The 12,847-nt window shown below is 51.9% G+C and overlaps 3 protein-coding genes across 3 annotated transcripts; 1 reads left to right on the top strand and 2 right to left on the bottom strand.

Annotated features, from left to right (window-relative positions):
* Nucleotides 1-1,356: 1,356 nt before the first annotated feature.
* BU24DRAFT_434607 (uncharacterized protein) lies at nucleotides 1,357-4,095 on the bottom strand (the record flags this gene model as incomplete). The annotated part of the gene is made up of 2 exons (XM_033530039.1): nucleotides 1,357-3,945; nucleotides 3,979-4,095. The coding sequence occupies 2 exons, from the start codon at nucleotides 4,093-4,095 to the stop codon at nucleotides 1,357-1,359; spliced, it is 2,706 nt and encodes a 901-aa protein (XP_033381973.1).
* Nucleotides 4,096-7,799: 3,704 nt separating this feature from the next.
* Nucleotides 7,800-11,072, bottom strand: BU24DRAFT_424633 (uncharacterized protein). Its single transcript, XM_033528555.1, has 3 exons — nucleotides 10,565-11,072; nucleotides 8,953-10,497; nucleotides 7,800-8,900 (listed from the first exon to the last, which is right to left on the bottom strand). The coding sequence occupies exons 1-3, from the start codon at nucleotides 10,821-10,823 to the stop codon at nucleotides 8,074-8,076; spliced, it is 2,631 nt and encodes an 876-aa protein (XP_033381972.1). The 5' UTR covers nucleotides 10,824-11,072; the 3' UTR covers nucleotides 7,800-8,073.
* Nucleotides 11,073-11,770: 698 nt separating this feature from the next.
* On the top strand, nucleotides 11,771-12,698 carry BU24DRAFT_411355 (uncharacterized protein; the record flags this gene model as incomplete). Its single annotated transcript, XM_033526046.1, has 2 exons — nucleotides 11,771-11,888; nucleotides 11,941-12,698. 2 exons carry the CDS (start codon nucleotides 11,771-11,773, stop codon nucleotides 12,696-12,698), a joined length of 876 nt encoding a protein of 291 aa, XP_033381971.1.
* Nucleotides 12,699-12,847: the final 149 nt, after the last annotated feature.

The following is a 12,847-nucleotide window of genomic DNA, read 5'->3' as shown; positions in this document are numbered from 1 at the left end:
CCGGGTACGATATATCTCAGTATATTCCCGCGTACCTCGAAGCCCCAGACGTCCAATTCGTTCAAAAGGTCGTATGCGTTTCTGTCGTGCGTGTATATTGCGTGCGTGTGCAGTAGGAGCCTGCCTCGCTGTTTGGGGTATCTAGACGTTGGTGTAAGTGGGGTGAGCTGGGTTGTGTAAATGTGGAGTTGTTGACGGTGATGATGTCTGAACAAGAGTTAAAAACATTGGGGTAAACAAAAGCGGGCGGATGGGTGGGCAGGTCGGCGGGCGGGCAGGTAGGTCAGGGTAGGTGGGTGGGCGGGAGGGAGAATAGATGATTGGGTGGAACCGGTTGGGTGCGTTAGATTGCGACTGATTGCGGGCGGGCGCTTGGTCGCTTCGTTGCCAACACATACAGACACTCACGGACGTGGAAGTACACACAGCAACGAGTTGACTACTCGATTGAATACTCTCTAACAATGCCGATATGATAGGTTTATTTCAAATCACCACCCGAAGAAGAACATGGGAAATACAAATCTACTTCCCCGAGAATCCAGATCAAGCAAAATCTCGTGGTCGTTGTGCAGGTCAATGCCTCGTTTCAGCACAAGCAAGATGCACGAATGTGATTCGCCCTCAAGCGTCCATCCCATATTCCTAATACTTACGCCTTGCCTTGCCTGAACTACAAGATCGCATAAAGTACAATCTACTGACGATCGATTTTGAACCTATCGTTGTAATCAAGAGGCAAACAATTACCACTGCGTGTGTCTCAAGTCACCTTCCCTAGCAATTAGACGGTCATTCTATTCACTTTCCATACGCACCTTGTCAAACCACCGTCAAACATCGTCGGGATCATTTGAGCCTTCTCTCTTGAAGGTGGAATGAAAAGAACTGAACGATAAGGTAAAACATTTGCTATTTCATTCATTCTTCCCTGTCCTCTCGAGACAAGGAAAGCTAGATCTTTCGCATCTGTACTAAGAACAAAAAATAAGAAGGGGTATCCCGTTATACATTTCTCCTGAATTCGGTTGGAAAGGTTTTTTGTTCGGTTGTTCCGTATCATTATCGAAAGGTTGTGAAAGGCCGTTAGATTCTCATCGTCATCATTTGCTATCGTGGGGAAGAAGGCGCGCTGAATGACTGGCTGGCTAGCAAAAGCGATGAAAGAAGCTCGTAAAGGATGTTATCATGAGTGAAGAAGGTGAAGGTAGATGAAGAAGAAGAGCAAGAAGAAGAGAGAAAGGAAAAAAAAAAAAACCTAAAAATGCAAGTATGAAGAAATATCAGAATCCTAACATGCGCTTGCATGCGCAACAGACTCGCGGGGGAATGCTCATGTGGCTAAGGTATCGGCCGTTACAACCTCCTCCTGATCCTCTCCGCCAGCGACGTCTCTCCCTCGTCTTCTTCTTCTACAGGCGCAGGGGTGTGGCGAGCCTTGCTCCTGTGACCGCGCCTCCGTCGATTCTGACCGACGTTGCTGGCTGAATCGTCAGGACCGACCTCACTTCTGAGATCCTCGAGGCTGCTGTCCACGTCGGCGAACGAAGCGGGCGTATCGGTGCGGACCTCAATGCCGCCATACACAGATCCGCGACGGCTCTGAGCAACCATGGAGAGTGCCGCACCACGCTCGCGAAGGCGGCGGCGGACGACCTCGGCCGAGTTGTGGAGTTGTTCGAACGCGTCCTCCATGGCTTCCATGGCGGAGTAGATCTCACGCTCGACTTCTGCGAGAACCGCAATTTCGGTATCTTCATCGATTTGGACGGGCGCACCTCCACCGCCTGGTCGTGTGGAGCCTGGTCGAGTAGATCCCGGTCGCGAGCCGGGACCGGGGCTGAAGGGTGTGTAGCCACGCGGGACTCCAGGTGATGCAAATCGGCGAGGGCCCTCGTCGCCGGGACCACGAGAAGGGTTACGAGAAAGGCCAGGGCGCACATCGGCAAGATCATCAGCACCAGACCACAAAAACCCATCGAATCGCCCAGACACGAGAATTTCCCATTCCTGTTTGGTGACCGCGGACAAGGTAGCTAAGATGTTATGCATGTCGGGATTTTTGATCAAGTACATGACCACGAGTTGATTTCTGGGTAATGCTCGGAGACGGTAGAGGCGTTGAAGGGCCAGGGCGGCTTTGGTGATTGCTGGAGGTGAAACATCTTTTCCTTCGATGTTGGATCGTGGGTTCGGTAGGTAATCCAATCCATATAAGAGTGCATAATAAAGAGGTCGCTGCTCTTGCTCGATTCGAGTCAACATCGCGAACGTCAAAGTCTCATCGTCGACCTCCTCCGGTGCGGATTCCTGTTGATCGGACAGCCAAGACTGCACGCTCTGTTTTGTCTTGCGCGACTGGCGAGCAAAATGAGCACGGTACTCTTCCGGAACATCTATGTCAACCTTCTGGCAGGGGTCTTCCAAGTCGATTCCGAGGCCTTCAGTAGGTTCATTATCAAGCGGAGGCCAATGAGGCAGGTCACATCTTCCAGAGACCAGTTCGAGAATCTCGCCCCAGTTGACACCGTCCTCCTCTTGTGTAAGATGCGGCTCGTCCAAACACATGATGCATGGGCAATTCTCGGAAGAGATATTGCGCGCAAAGACTGCCTCGAGACGGTCGAGAAGACGGCGGGCGACAGATCGATATCCGGTGGCGACGGCGAGAGACCCGTTCGTGTCGATGACCTTGTTGTAGTCGTCTAACAATTTCTGTAGAGGGGTGAAGACCGCGCGCACGTCCTGGGCTTGCGGAGGGCTGACTCTGGGCGATGTGTAATGTGAGTATGCTGTGACTGGGGCATTGTCGATGGCCGCGAGGAGGCTTCGCGGGACTGGCCGTGCTAGACCGCCGTGCTGGAGAAGGTAATCCACGCGGGGCGCGTCGGTGACGATGGCGGGAGGAGGTGGTGGGGGAGGGGGAGGAGGACCGGGCATTTGGACGCTGCTGAAGCCTGTCTCTGTTGACTGGGATCGCGAAAGGGGATCTGGAAAGATCTCAACGGACGGTGCATCGTCTTTCGATGCGGTCACCACTGATGGAAGCACAGAATGTTGAGTAGGCGTGCGGGGCGAGGAGTCGGCTGCAGAGGCAGGTGAGTTTTCCGAGTGTGAAGGCGATGATCTGTGTCGTCTCCTTGCCGTCTTCTGGGTAGCATCTGAAGACTTTGACACACTTGATGATTGCCGTGATTTGGTCCTGGAAGAAGGCGAGCGACGTGCGGTTGATGTCGAGTTTTGACGTGTCCTTTCTTCTGCTAGGTGTGCTGCCTTGTCGTAACCACCCTTCACTGTACTGGGCTGGGAACTGACGGTGGTCGAAGTCACATCAGTCTCGTCCAGCGCCGTGTCACCTCTTCCATGGCGAACGCTTGAACGTGAAGCGGTGGTAAAACGCCGCTCTGAGGTCAAACGGGTGCCGCTGTCCACACTCCTGCGCCCCGACTCCATCTCTTTATGTAAGGCTTCTGTCTTGCTGCGCCTGGTGCTACCCGGGCTCGACTTTTGCCGGGTTTCGGCTCCTGCTTTCTCGGTCAAGGGAGGACTTGGAGGTGCACGAGAGGGGCGGTTAGGGGAGTTCTCTTCGGATCTGTTCTGCTCGTCGTCATCGACATCTGTAGGCTCCGGCGTGAAGGGCGACTTCTTTCGCTCGGGGGCCTCGTTACCGCGGGAGTAAATATTCTCTTTCGCATGGGTTTTGGAGAGGGTCGGGTAGGACAAGCTGCTCCTGGAACCGTTTCGCGAGCCCATGCCTAGCGACTCTCTGCGATCCAACTCTGGAACGACGGCCATCTTGTGAGCTTTGGAGGCGGTTGTAGAGGGTGTGCGGAGTCGGTCCTTGGAAGGTTGCTCGCGAGGGTGGACGGAGGACTCGTCTTCCCACCACTCAGTCTGGTCGGAGGTGGTGGAGGTGGTCTTTCGCGATGACTTTGATCTGCTACTCTTGGGTCGCTGTATCTTCTCTTCCTCCCGGACCTTTTCGAGAATATCGTGTTCCCTATCTCTGTCCTTTGATCTGTGTCGTGTGCGCTCGCGATCGGGATCCTTTTTGGAGCGGCGACGGTGGGAGTGGGTGTCGGAGGAAGTCGTCATGATGGAGGAAGGGGAGGGCGAAGCCTCGGACGATGCAGGTGCGGGTAGGTGTGATGGGGATGGGTTGGGCTGGCCGGGATTGGCCTCTGGGCAGGAATAGCCTGTTGGAGGCGGTGGTAGTGATTGGAAGGGTAGAAAAGGTTGGAAGGGGGTTGCGTGTGCGTGTGTTCTGGATCGTACAGTAGTATTACTGGATTGTCAAGTACCGGCGCAACGAGCGGAAGGGATGAAGTGCGATTGGGCGGGTTTCTGCCAAAACCTGCCAATAAATCAGGGCGGCTATGGTGGTGGGCGGTGGGAGTGGTGGTGATGATGATTATGATGATGTGGTGGTGGTACTCGTACGCATCAGACGGGCCTGCCGACAGTCATGACGAGCGAAGAGTTGTCGAGCCGATGGAAAGAGGGACGAGAGGAGATTAATAGGTCAGGTGTGATGGTGAGACTGATTTATTCGATCGGTAGTAGTTTTTGGCGTGCGAAGAAGGCGAAGTCGTCGTTTTGTGGGTGAGACGTTGGTGCTGTAGGGTTGAAGGTTGAAGGTCGCTGGTTGGTGGGTGAGGCCTGTGAAGTCCGAGGGAAAGTACCTTGTATGTACTCGTAAGGTGGACAGGCACTGGCAGGTGAGGTGACCGCCCGACTGACGTGTTAAAAGAGAAGAAATGAAGAAAAAGAGAAGGAGAAGTAGAAGGAGGAAGATGCACAAGGAAGAGTAGGAGTAGTAGTAGTAGTAGTAGTAGTAGTAGTAGTAGTAGTAGTCAGGATAGAAGTAAAAACCACTCAAGGCGTGCAATGCATCGTTCAACAGTCGGTAACTCCCTTGCTATGAGACACAGACATGTAATTGCCTGTAATCCTCTAATAGCTATTACTACTAGGGATGGATGAGAATGACATGCAGTGGCCCCAGAGAATGACTTGGGGTTATCGTCTATTCTCCTATTCCTGTTCCTGTCCTTGCTGAACAGATCTTTTCCACAAAAACTCAAGTCTTCAGATTGGAAGAAGAAGACAAGAAGCAGCAGACTCTATCCATTCTTCACTACAAAAATACACTCGGTCTCTTGGTGGGTGTAAGGTCAGTGTAAGCTGCTAACCTGGAAAAGGCGGTGCGCATGTCGGACAGCGCACACTCTTCACACCTCCACTCCACTCTTACACATTAGGTAGTCTCCATCTCCACTCTACCCTTTCACCTCCACCACTCACACCTCACTCCGCACTCCACCAAAAGAATTCTCCTTCCTATCCCTTCCCTTCTCTTCCGACTTTAAACTTATTAATCTTCTATCCAGATGATGTCGTCGTATAATAGAAGAAACGAACGAAGAAAGAGAAGAAGAAATCTCCATTCGATGGAATAATTGCGAAGCTTCACTGGCATGGATGGAACCTCCTTCGCGAAATGCACATAGTAGTCCGCAGCCAATGAGACATCAAATCTTTTTTCGCCCCTCTACGGACGGACTAATCGTGGCATGGCAGTGCCTATACTGCAGTGAACATGTGCATTCTATTCTATTCTATTCTTGCAAAAGCCAGGGCATCAACCGACCGCGGTACCGACCTGTAACAGTTGATGCCCAGCCTGATCGCGCGTCCATCGTCGACCCCAGGGAATATCCATGTGCCTATCCCCTCCACTACCATGACACTCTACACCGCAAATATATCCTCGATAGCAGCTACTCCTGCTGTAGCTGTTGACTTCTAATGTCATATGCTTACCATTAACAGTGGACCACCAGGATAACTTCTGGCAATTTGCAAGGTTCGACGTCACTCTTCATTTCATCTCGATGTTCCGTAGACTGCCTGCACCAGAGGATTCATTACTCCCTTCCATACGTATTCGATATAATGTAACAATATAATTCCATCGACTCTACCTCCGCACGCGCCCTGAGCACTATCACATCTGAGAATGTCTCTGCCAATCCAAGTCCTCGAGCGCACAATCGGACGAGTTGCAACGGTTCGAACGGTGTCTTTGCGGCGTAGTCGTTGAATTCATCCTCAGCATGCACCGATTATCGTAGAGAACATCCGGATTCAGACATTGTTGAGACTGGCAGCTTGATGAGGATGTTCTACTAATTACAGAGCATGTTTCGATCTCTCGTGATACAGGGCTTGAGGGTAGTATTGCAACCTCCCAGGACTTTGACGATATTCGCATGTCTATGTCTTCATCGTATAGAACGATTGACCATTCAGACTCCACTTACAAGCCTGTTTTGCTCTTCATCATGAGTCAACCAGGAACCACCTAATCCCGATCATCACGATCACACCCGACGTCGACTTTCCAATCTTTCTTGACACGCCCGCAAAGCAAACGGCAAAAGCCCACCACCTCGCCCACCTCCACTCCGGCATCCCAATCACGAAAACCCAATTGCCTCGACCCAAGGTTTCTTCTGCAGAACAGTAATCATGACATTACAATCCGACCAAGACATTTTATACAGTTCCGTCCCGAGTCCCTAGACCTCGACCCCTTCCAGACCGCGCGTAGCATCCTCGGCGATGCAGTTCCTGATATCAAAGATCTCCACGACGAAGAGATGGAACTTGAGGGCATATAGGTGTACTTGATGACATGTATACCCGGGAAAACATGGCACGATGGCGCAAAAGGACGAGTTCCATAATCTAGAACCACGACCCTCCCCTCACTTGGCCGGATTATCTCCAAAGCCAAGCAGTGATTGAACTGTCGATCGCAAGCTCCGCCCACATTTCGAGCTGCTACCTACCTCCTCAAACCCACAAATCACCCCTTCCACACCGCCGCGAGGTAATTACTGGAAAACCTCGACAACCTACGCACGCTCCCGCTCTTCATCACTCACTTCGACCTGAACGACTTCAACCGGCCTCATCGACTAGGAACTCTCGCACCCTCTTCCCTTCGGAATGGGATTCACGCGTATCCGCACACTCACCGACGAGTTCTCCTCGGAGAATTTCATCACACCCCCCGATTTCGAAGACGTGGAAAGTGCGTTCTGGTAGGAGGTCTGGGACGGGATCTCAGAAGACGTCAGGAGTGTGGTCGCTGCTGGTGATTATGAGGCGGTATAAATCGTAGTTATACTTGGTATGCTGCTCGACGCCTTCCAGTTCGATGAAGGCAAATTTAGACCCTGTACCCCGGTGGTCCTCGAGGCTCTGCCAAAGCTGCTCACCTACCGCATTCCTTCCATCAGGGCTTTAGGATCGCCGCCATATTTGGATTAACTCGTTGAAGCGTACATGAAATTCGGTGTCGTTGGTGGGGGCGAGTCAAGTGGACGTCCACAGCGTGTTTGAACCTTACTCTACCATGATATCGGCAAATCTAGTAGTATTGATGCGGCCATTAATCCATACATGTCTGTTCAACCTCCCATAGATAATGCACGAGAGAGGTAGGTCTTCGAACGCCAACATCTCAGTTCACGGTAGATGAAGCAGAGATGTGACCTTGGAGATTTCTAATCTCACCCCACTATCTTTTCAATTTCCTCCGTATCTAGAGGGCGTTTCCACTTTGACGCCAACACGCAGGGAGTTGGGATCAGATTGGGATTAGAAAGTGGCTTTGGAATTGAAGAACTTACCTATGGAGCATCACCAATACGTACTTTGTGCAAGTCATATGTACGAGAAAAATTGTTATCACGATTGAATCCATACAGGTGAACCAAATCAGGAAAAGTAGCAGACAGATAGATTTCCATAAACAATGTGTTTCTTCTCAGCGTCGAGAACGAGAAAAAGAACTCGCGACTATTCGTACATTACACTACATTACATTTTATTACATTACCTCCCACTCCCTCCAGATACACACACACATAACGACCAAAAGTACAGCTTCCATCTCGAACACAATGGACAAAAAGTACGCCGAAACCCCTTCGATTCAAATCCAACCCAATTCCTATCCCATATTGATTCATTTCACGTCATGTCATAGTCATGTCCGATCCCTCAGAGCCCCACCTCATGGAACTTCGAGTCGCGATTCGGACTTCCCTTCCTCGCGGCTGCCTCGTCGGAAGGGAAACTCGGCGGCGGCGCGAGCCCCTCGTCGAAGTCGTCGCGCGCCTCCTCGTAGCTGCTCGACGCGCCGCTCCTCGTGGCGCCGCGGCCTCGGGTCTTCGAGCGGGGATCGTCGTCGGCATCCTCGAGGGAGGAGACGGAGGAGTAGCGGCCGATTGTCGTGCGGGTGTTTTGCGGGGTCATGGGTGCGGAGTCGTGATTTGGGGTTCGAGGGCGCGTCGGGGAGGTCGACTCGCGGAGGTTGACGCCGCCGATGAAGCCTGGTTTGTCGGAGTCGGCGGAGGCGGCGGAGTGACGAGAGCGGCGCTTGAATTTGCTTAGGAAGGATTTGAAGCCTTTTGAGGAGCGGGGGGAGGTGGGTGACGTGGGTGTTGTGGGGGATTCTGGTTCGGAACGTCCGGTGGTGGTGGGTTCGTGCTCGTGATCGGAGGCGTTGCGGTCGTCGGTGGATCGTGAGAAGCGTGATACTGGTTCGTTGGCGTCAAGGGTGTTGGATGCCTCTTCAGTTGCTGGTGCTCGTGTTGTGGTTTCCCCGGCAAGGGCAGAGGTAATGGTCAGATCCGCGTCAGTCACTGGATGCTGGTTCAATGGAGTCGCCTTTGCGGGTTCTGGGGATTTTGTAGCTGGAGCAGCAGTAGCAGCAGCAGCAGCAGTGGCTTCGCCAGACTTGCGTTTCTCTTTCGACATACGCTTCTCTTCTTTCGCTGCTGCTTTCTCCTCGGCCTGCTTCGTTTTGAGGGCTTTCTTCTCTTCTTCTACGATAGAATTAGTATGATATTCTCCCTTGACAGGGCTGACCAGTCTTACCCTTGGCCCGTTTCTCTTCTGCTTTCAGTTCGGCAGCGCGCGTCTTCTCCTTCTGCTGCTCCCGCTTCTTAAGCTCTGCATCCAACCGACGCTCTTCCTCTTCTGCCCTTCGCTTCTCCGTCTTTTCCGCAATCTCGTCTAAGGTTGGCTGGATCCTCGCCTGGGCAACTGCATCAATCTCAGACTGATCGACGAACTTCCCGTGGCCAATATGGACCTTTCCGTGGTTCTCCATTCGAGCTTCACTTGCTGCGACTGCTCTCGCGCGGGCCCTGTTGTCCCAGTCTTCCAACATAGCCGGCGACATCTTTCCAGTCTCGTCATAGATCTTCTTGTCGAGACCCTGCATCTGAGCCTGTACTTTCCGCTCGGCGGCCTCGAGGACGTGTCTACGGGCGTCACTTTGCTTCTTCGCGTCAACTTCGGCTAGTGACTTATTGAGCTGAGACATCTGCGAACGGATGCGCCTGGAGCGAAAGTCATCTTCGTCAGAGTCAGATTCCTCGGGGTCAGTCGATGCATGCGTGCGACTGCGTCGCATCGTCAGCTTCGAACGAGTCGGCTTCTCGTAGCCGTAGTAGCTACGGAAAGCGGCATTCTCGTCTGGGCCGATTTTGGACAGTCGTTCTGCAGCAAGCTTTTGTGCTGCTTCTTGTATGCCGATGTATCGCATCGCCTGCTCCTTGAGATCTGCCTCCGGGTTTTGCGATCGTTGATTTTGTGCAGCCAGGGCACCATTATGTGCATGTGACGGGTTGTTGGTCATCGAATTGGCACGTTTCTGTTGTACATCATACATTTGTTTGGCCATGGAGATGGCGGATGCACGAAGCGCAGCCGATTTCTGTTTTTCGTCCTCTTCCAGCGCGATTGGTGGATGTTCTGTGTACATGTCCCTCGATATGCTCTTTGCATGCTGTATTCGCGCAGCCTCCATAGCTCCAGACTCGAGTCGATTCGAGTCCGGATTGAGGGGCCGAGTCGGGGACTTGGTGGCTTTCATCGAGGGAGTATGCGCTAGTTTGGCAGCACTGAGCGCGTTCTTCGCGGAGTTGGCGGAATCAGGATATAGTGGTGGAATGACTGGAGTTGACTGTGCGCGTTGACGACCTGACATAGAAACTGCTCCATGAGCTGCTCGCAATGCTTTGTTGTTACGTTCAGTCTGAGCTTCAGCAGCGCTTCGGTCCACCGTGGGTCCAGTACTCTGTCTCTTCATCGCAAGTGTCGCAGCAGAGTGGCCGTCAGCGCTTGCTTCTGGCTGCCAAAGGTTCAAACCGGGGCCTCCCTTATGTGCAAGTAATGCAGCTTTTGAGCCTGCACTACTGGCTTCAGGCTGCCAGAGCGGTGCCATCTTGTAATCCTTAGCTAATAGTGCAGCTTTGCCAGCTGCTGCCGATTGCTCCGGTTTCCACCACTCCGGGCTCTTTCTGTTCGCATTCGCGAGATTTGCCGCAGTACCCGCCGAAGTCTGTGTATCGATCCCAACGACCGGAAAGCCGGGAAGATCTTGAGCTCGAGCGTGTTTTAAACTGGTGGCAGCACCTGGGGTAGGTGATTAGATACAACTATGAACAGGAGTGGAAGGGAATGGGGACGACTTGACACTCACTTGCTGACGACAACTTTCCATCAGGCCCCAGCAGGTCCTTCTGCTTCCCGGTCTTGTCCTTGGCGGAAGCGGAAGAGACAGCAGAGGGCCGGGTGCTGTGTAAGGCTGCAGCCGATGCATGATCCTGAAGGGTGGTGTTCTTTGTGTGGTGGGCCGACGGGTCCGGACAATGTATAATCGTACTATGATCTGCTGTATGATGCTTCATGGATGTGTTTGTAGCGTCACTTGGAGCCACCTGGGTTTGAGAAGCGGCCATGACGATCCGTCGCTTGCAGTTTAACCGGGGTGATTGGGAACGTAGGTTGCGGTATTGCGGATGATTTAATGGATGTCACGGCAACGGAGAGATATGGGGTCGAATTGAGGATTGTTGATATGGGTGAGGGATCATGGACGAAGATTGAGGGCGAGGAGTTGACGTGATGACCAAGTGATCTTGGACGACAACAATAAACTCTTTTAATGAACGGGCGATGCTGCTACTGCTTATGATGATGATGATGATGGCGGTGGTGGACGTAGCTATGCCAAATAGTTCTAGATGATCTTCCTTCCCCCCCATGATGTCACTGCGCGTGCCGCACCAGATCCAGCGAATCGCGTCCCATTGAGGGTGGCTTGAACCAACCATCATCTCACACTAAACATTGTCCAGCCTGGGCCCGGCCCTTTTCGTCTTCATGATCGCCCCGGGCAGCTGAAGATCTCGTCGTTAATTCGACTTCATCCACTTCATCCAGGACAAATTGATTATTGGAAAAGGCGTAGTTGTCTCAATAGAACTATGTGCTTTTCCCAATTCGGTCGCTGAGGTTCTCAATGTGGGACCCCTGAAAGCCTTGCCTCGGCGAGGAAACTGGTTTGGCCTTTTCCAACTGCGCCGATGTTTGTTGTAGAGTTTTCAGACATGGGATCCTTAATTAAGAGCTACATGTGAATTCAGATGCAGATTCCGCATCTTATGCATATTGCTTGAGAGGCTTAAGATCTGTGGGGTAGACATTCATTATTACTCAGAGGGAGATGAGATGAGATGGGATACCTTAGTCTACCATAATAGGATTAGCTTCAAGACGACGTCAGTGGATATGATACGGGAGTTAAGCAAGCAGCATCACATCGCAAACTCGTCTGCGATCTACAATCTTCAATCTTTTCATTATTGTTACCTTCGAGCTTATACATATATTCTAATTGACAGAAATGCCACAACCGCCACCGCAGAGCATAGCTAATTTTCGCGATGTGGGTGAATTCGTGAACGATCACACTGAGGAGAAAGCCCTCTATCCAGGATTGCTCTTCCGCTCAGCACGTCCAGGTGAAAGGACCTTTGATATGCACAGAAGTTGTAACTAATCCATTTGCTCAAGATGATGCCTCCTTCCAGGACCGAAACAGACTCATCAAGGACTGCAAAATCCGCACCATAATCGACCTTCGCACCAAGACCGAACACATCCAACAATCACAAAAGCGCAATGCACGCATCGCAAGCTCTGCAGCCGCACCGGAGTCCAACGATTCTGCAGCGGAACCTCTCAAAATCCCCAAAATCACCTATCACGAGATCAACTTCAATGGCCGCGACTTTTCGTGGATGCTCCTCTCCCAGCTGACCTGGTTCGACTTCTTTCGCTTGATCTTCCTCATGCTCCTGGGCTATCGCACGGATGCGATTAAAATTCTTGCACCAAAGATGAATGAGATGGGCCTTGTTGGCATTGCGAAGAGCTCTGTTGATGTCTGTAAGAAAGAGGTCAAGCAAGTCTTCGATATCCTTGCCAACCAGCAGAGTTATCCGCTCCTGTTGCATTGCACACAAGGCAAGGACAGGACGGGCTTGATCGTCATGCTCGTCCTTTTCCTCCTGGAGTTGGATGACGGCATAGACATCATCTCGAAAGATTACCTCGAGTCGGAAGAAGGTCTCAATTCAGAAAGAGATGAGATGTTGATTGAGCTGAATCGAGTCGGCATATCGCCTACATTCACGAGATGTCCACCCAATATGGTCTCGGAGATCTATGCACATTTGGAAGAGAACTATGGAGGGACGGAGGAGTACTTGCAGGCAGCAGGCGTATCGTACCAGCAAATCAAGAAGATACGTAGTATTCTTCACCGCTAGCTGAAGGACCCGTCCATATGGTTTGGCCCAAAGTGATAATGAGGGTCATTTTGAAAGGACAGATATGCAGACATGCCTAGTAGTCTTTACTACTCGTGTTTGACTAGTCCTGTTGATTGGTTTATCTCCCACAAGCGTAGTTCAAAAGC

The sequence above is a fragment of the Aaosphaeria arxii genome, assembly GCF_010015735.1.
Source record: "Aaosphaeria arxii CBS 175.79 unplaced genomic scaffold BU24scaffold_6, whole genome shotgun sequence".
NCBI classification, from domain to species: domain Eukaryota; kingdom Fungi; phylum Ascomycota; class Dothideomycetes; order Pleosporales; genus Aaosphaeria; species Aaosphaeria arxii.
This window is presented reverse-complemented; position numbering and strand designations above follow the sequence as displayed.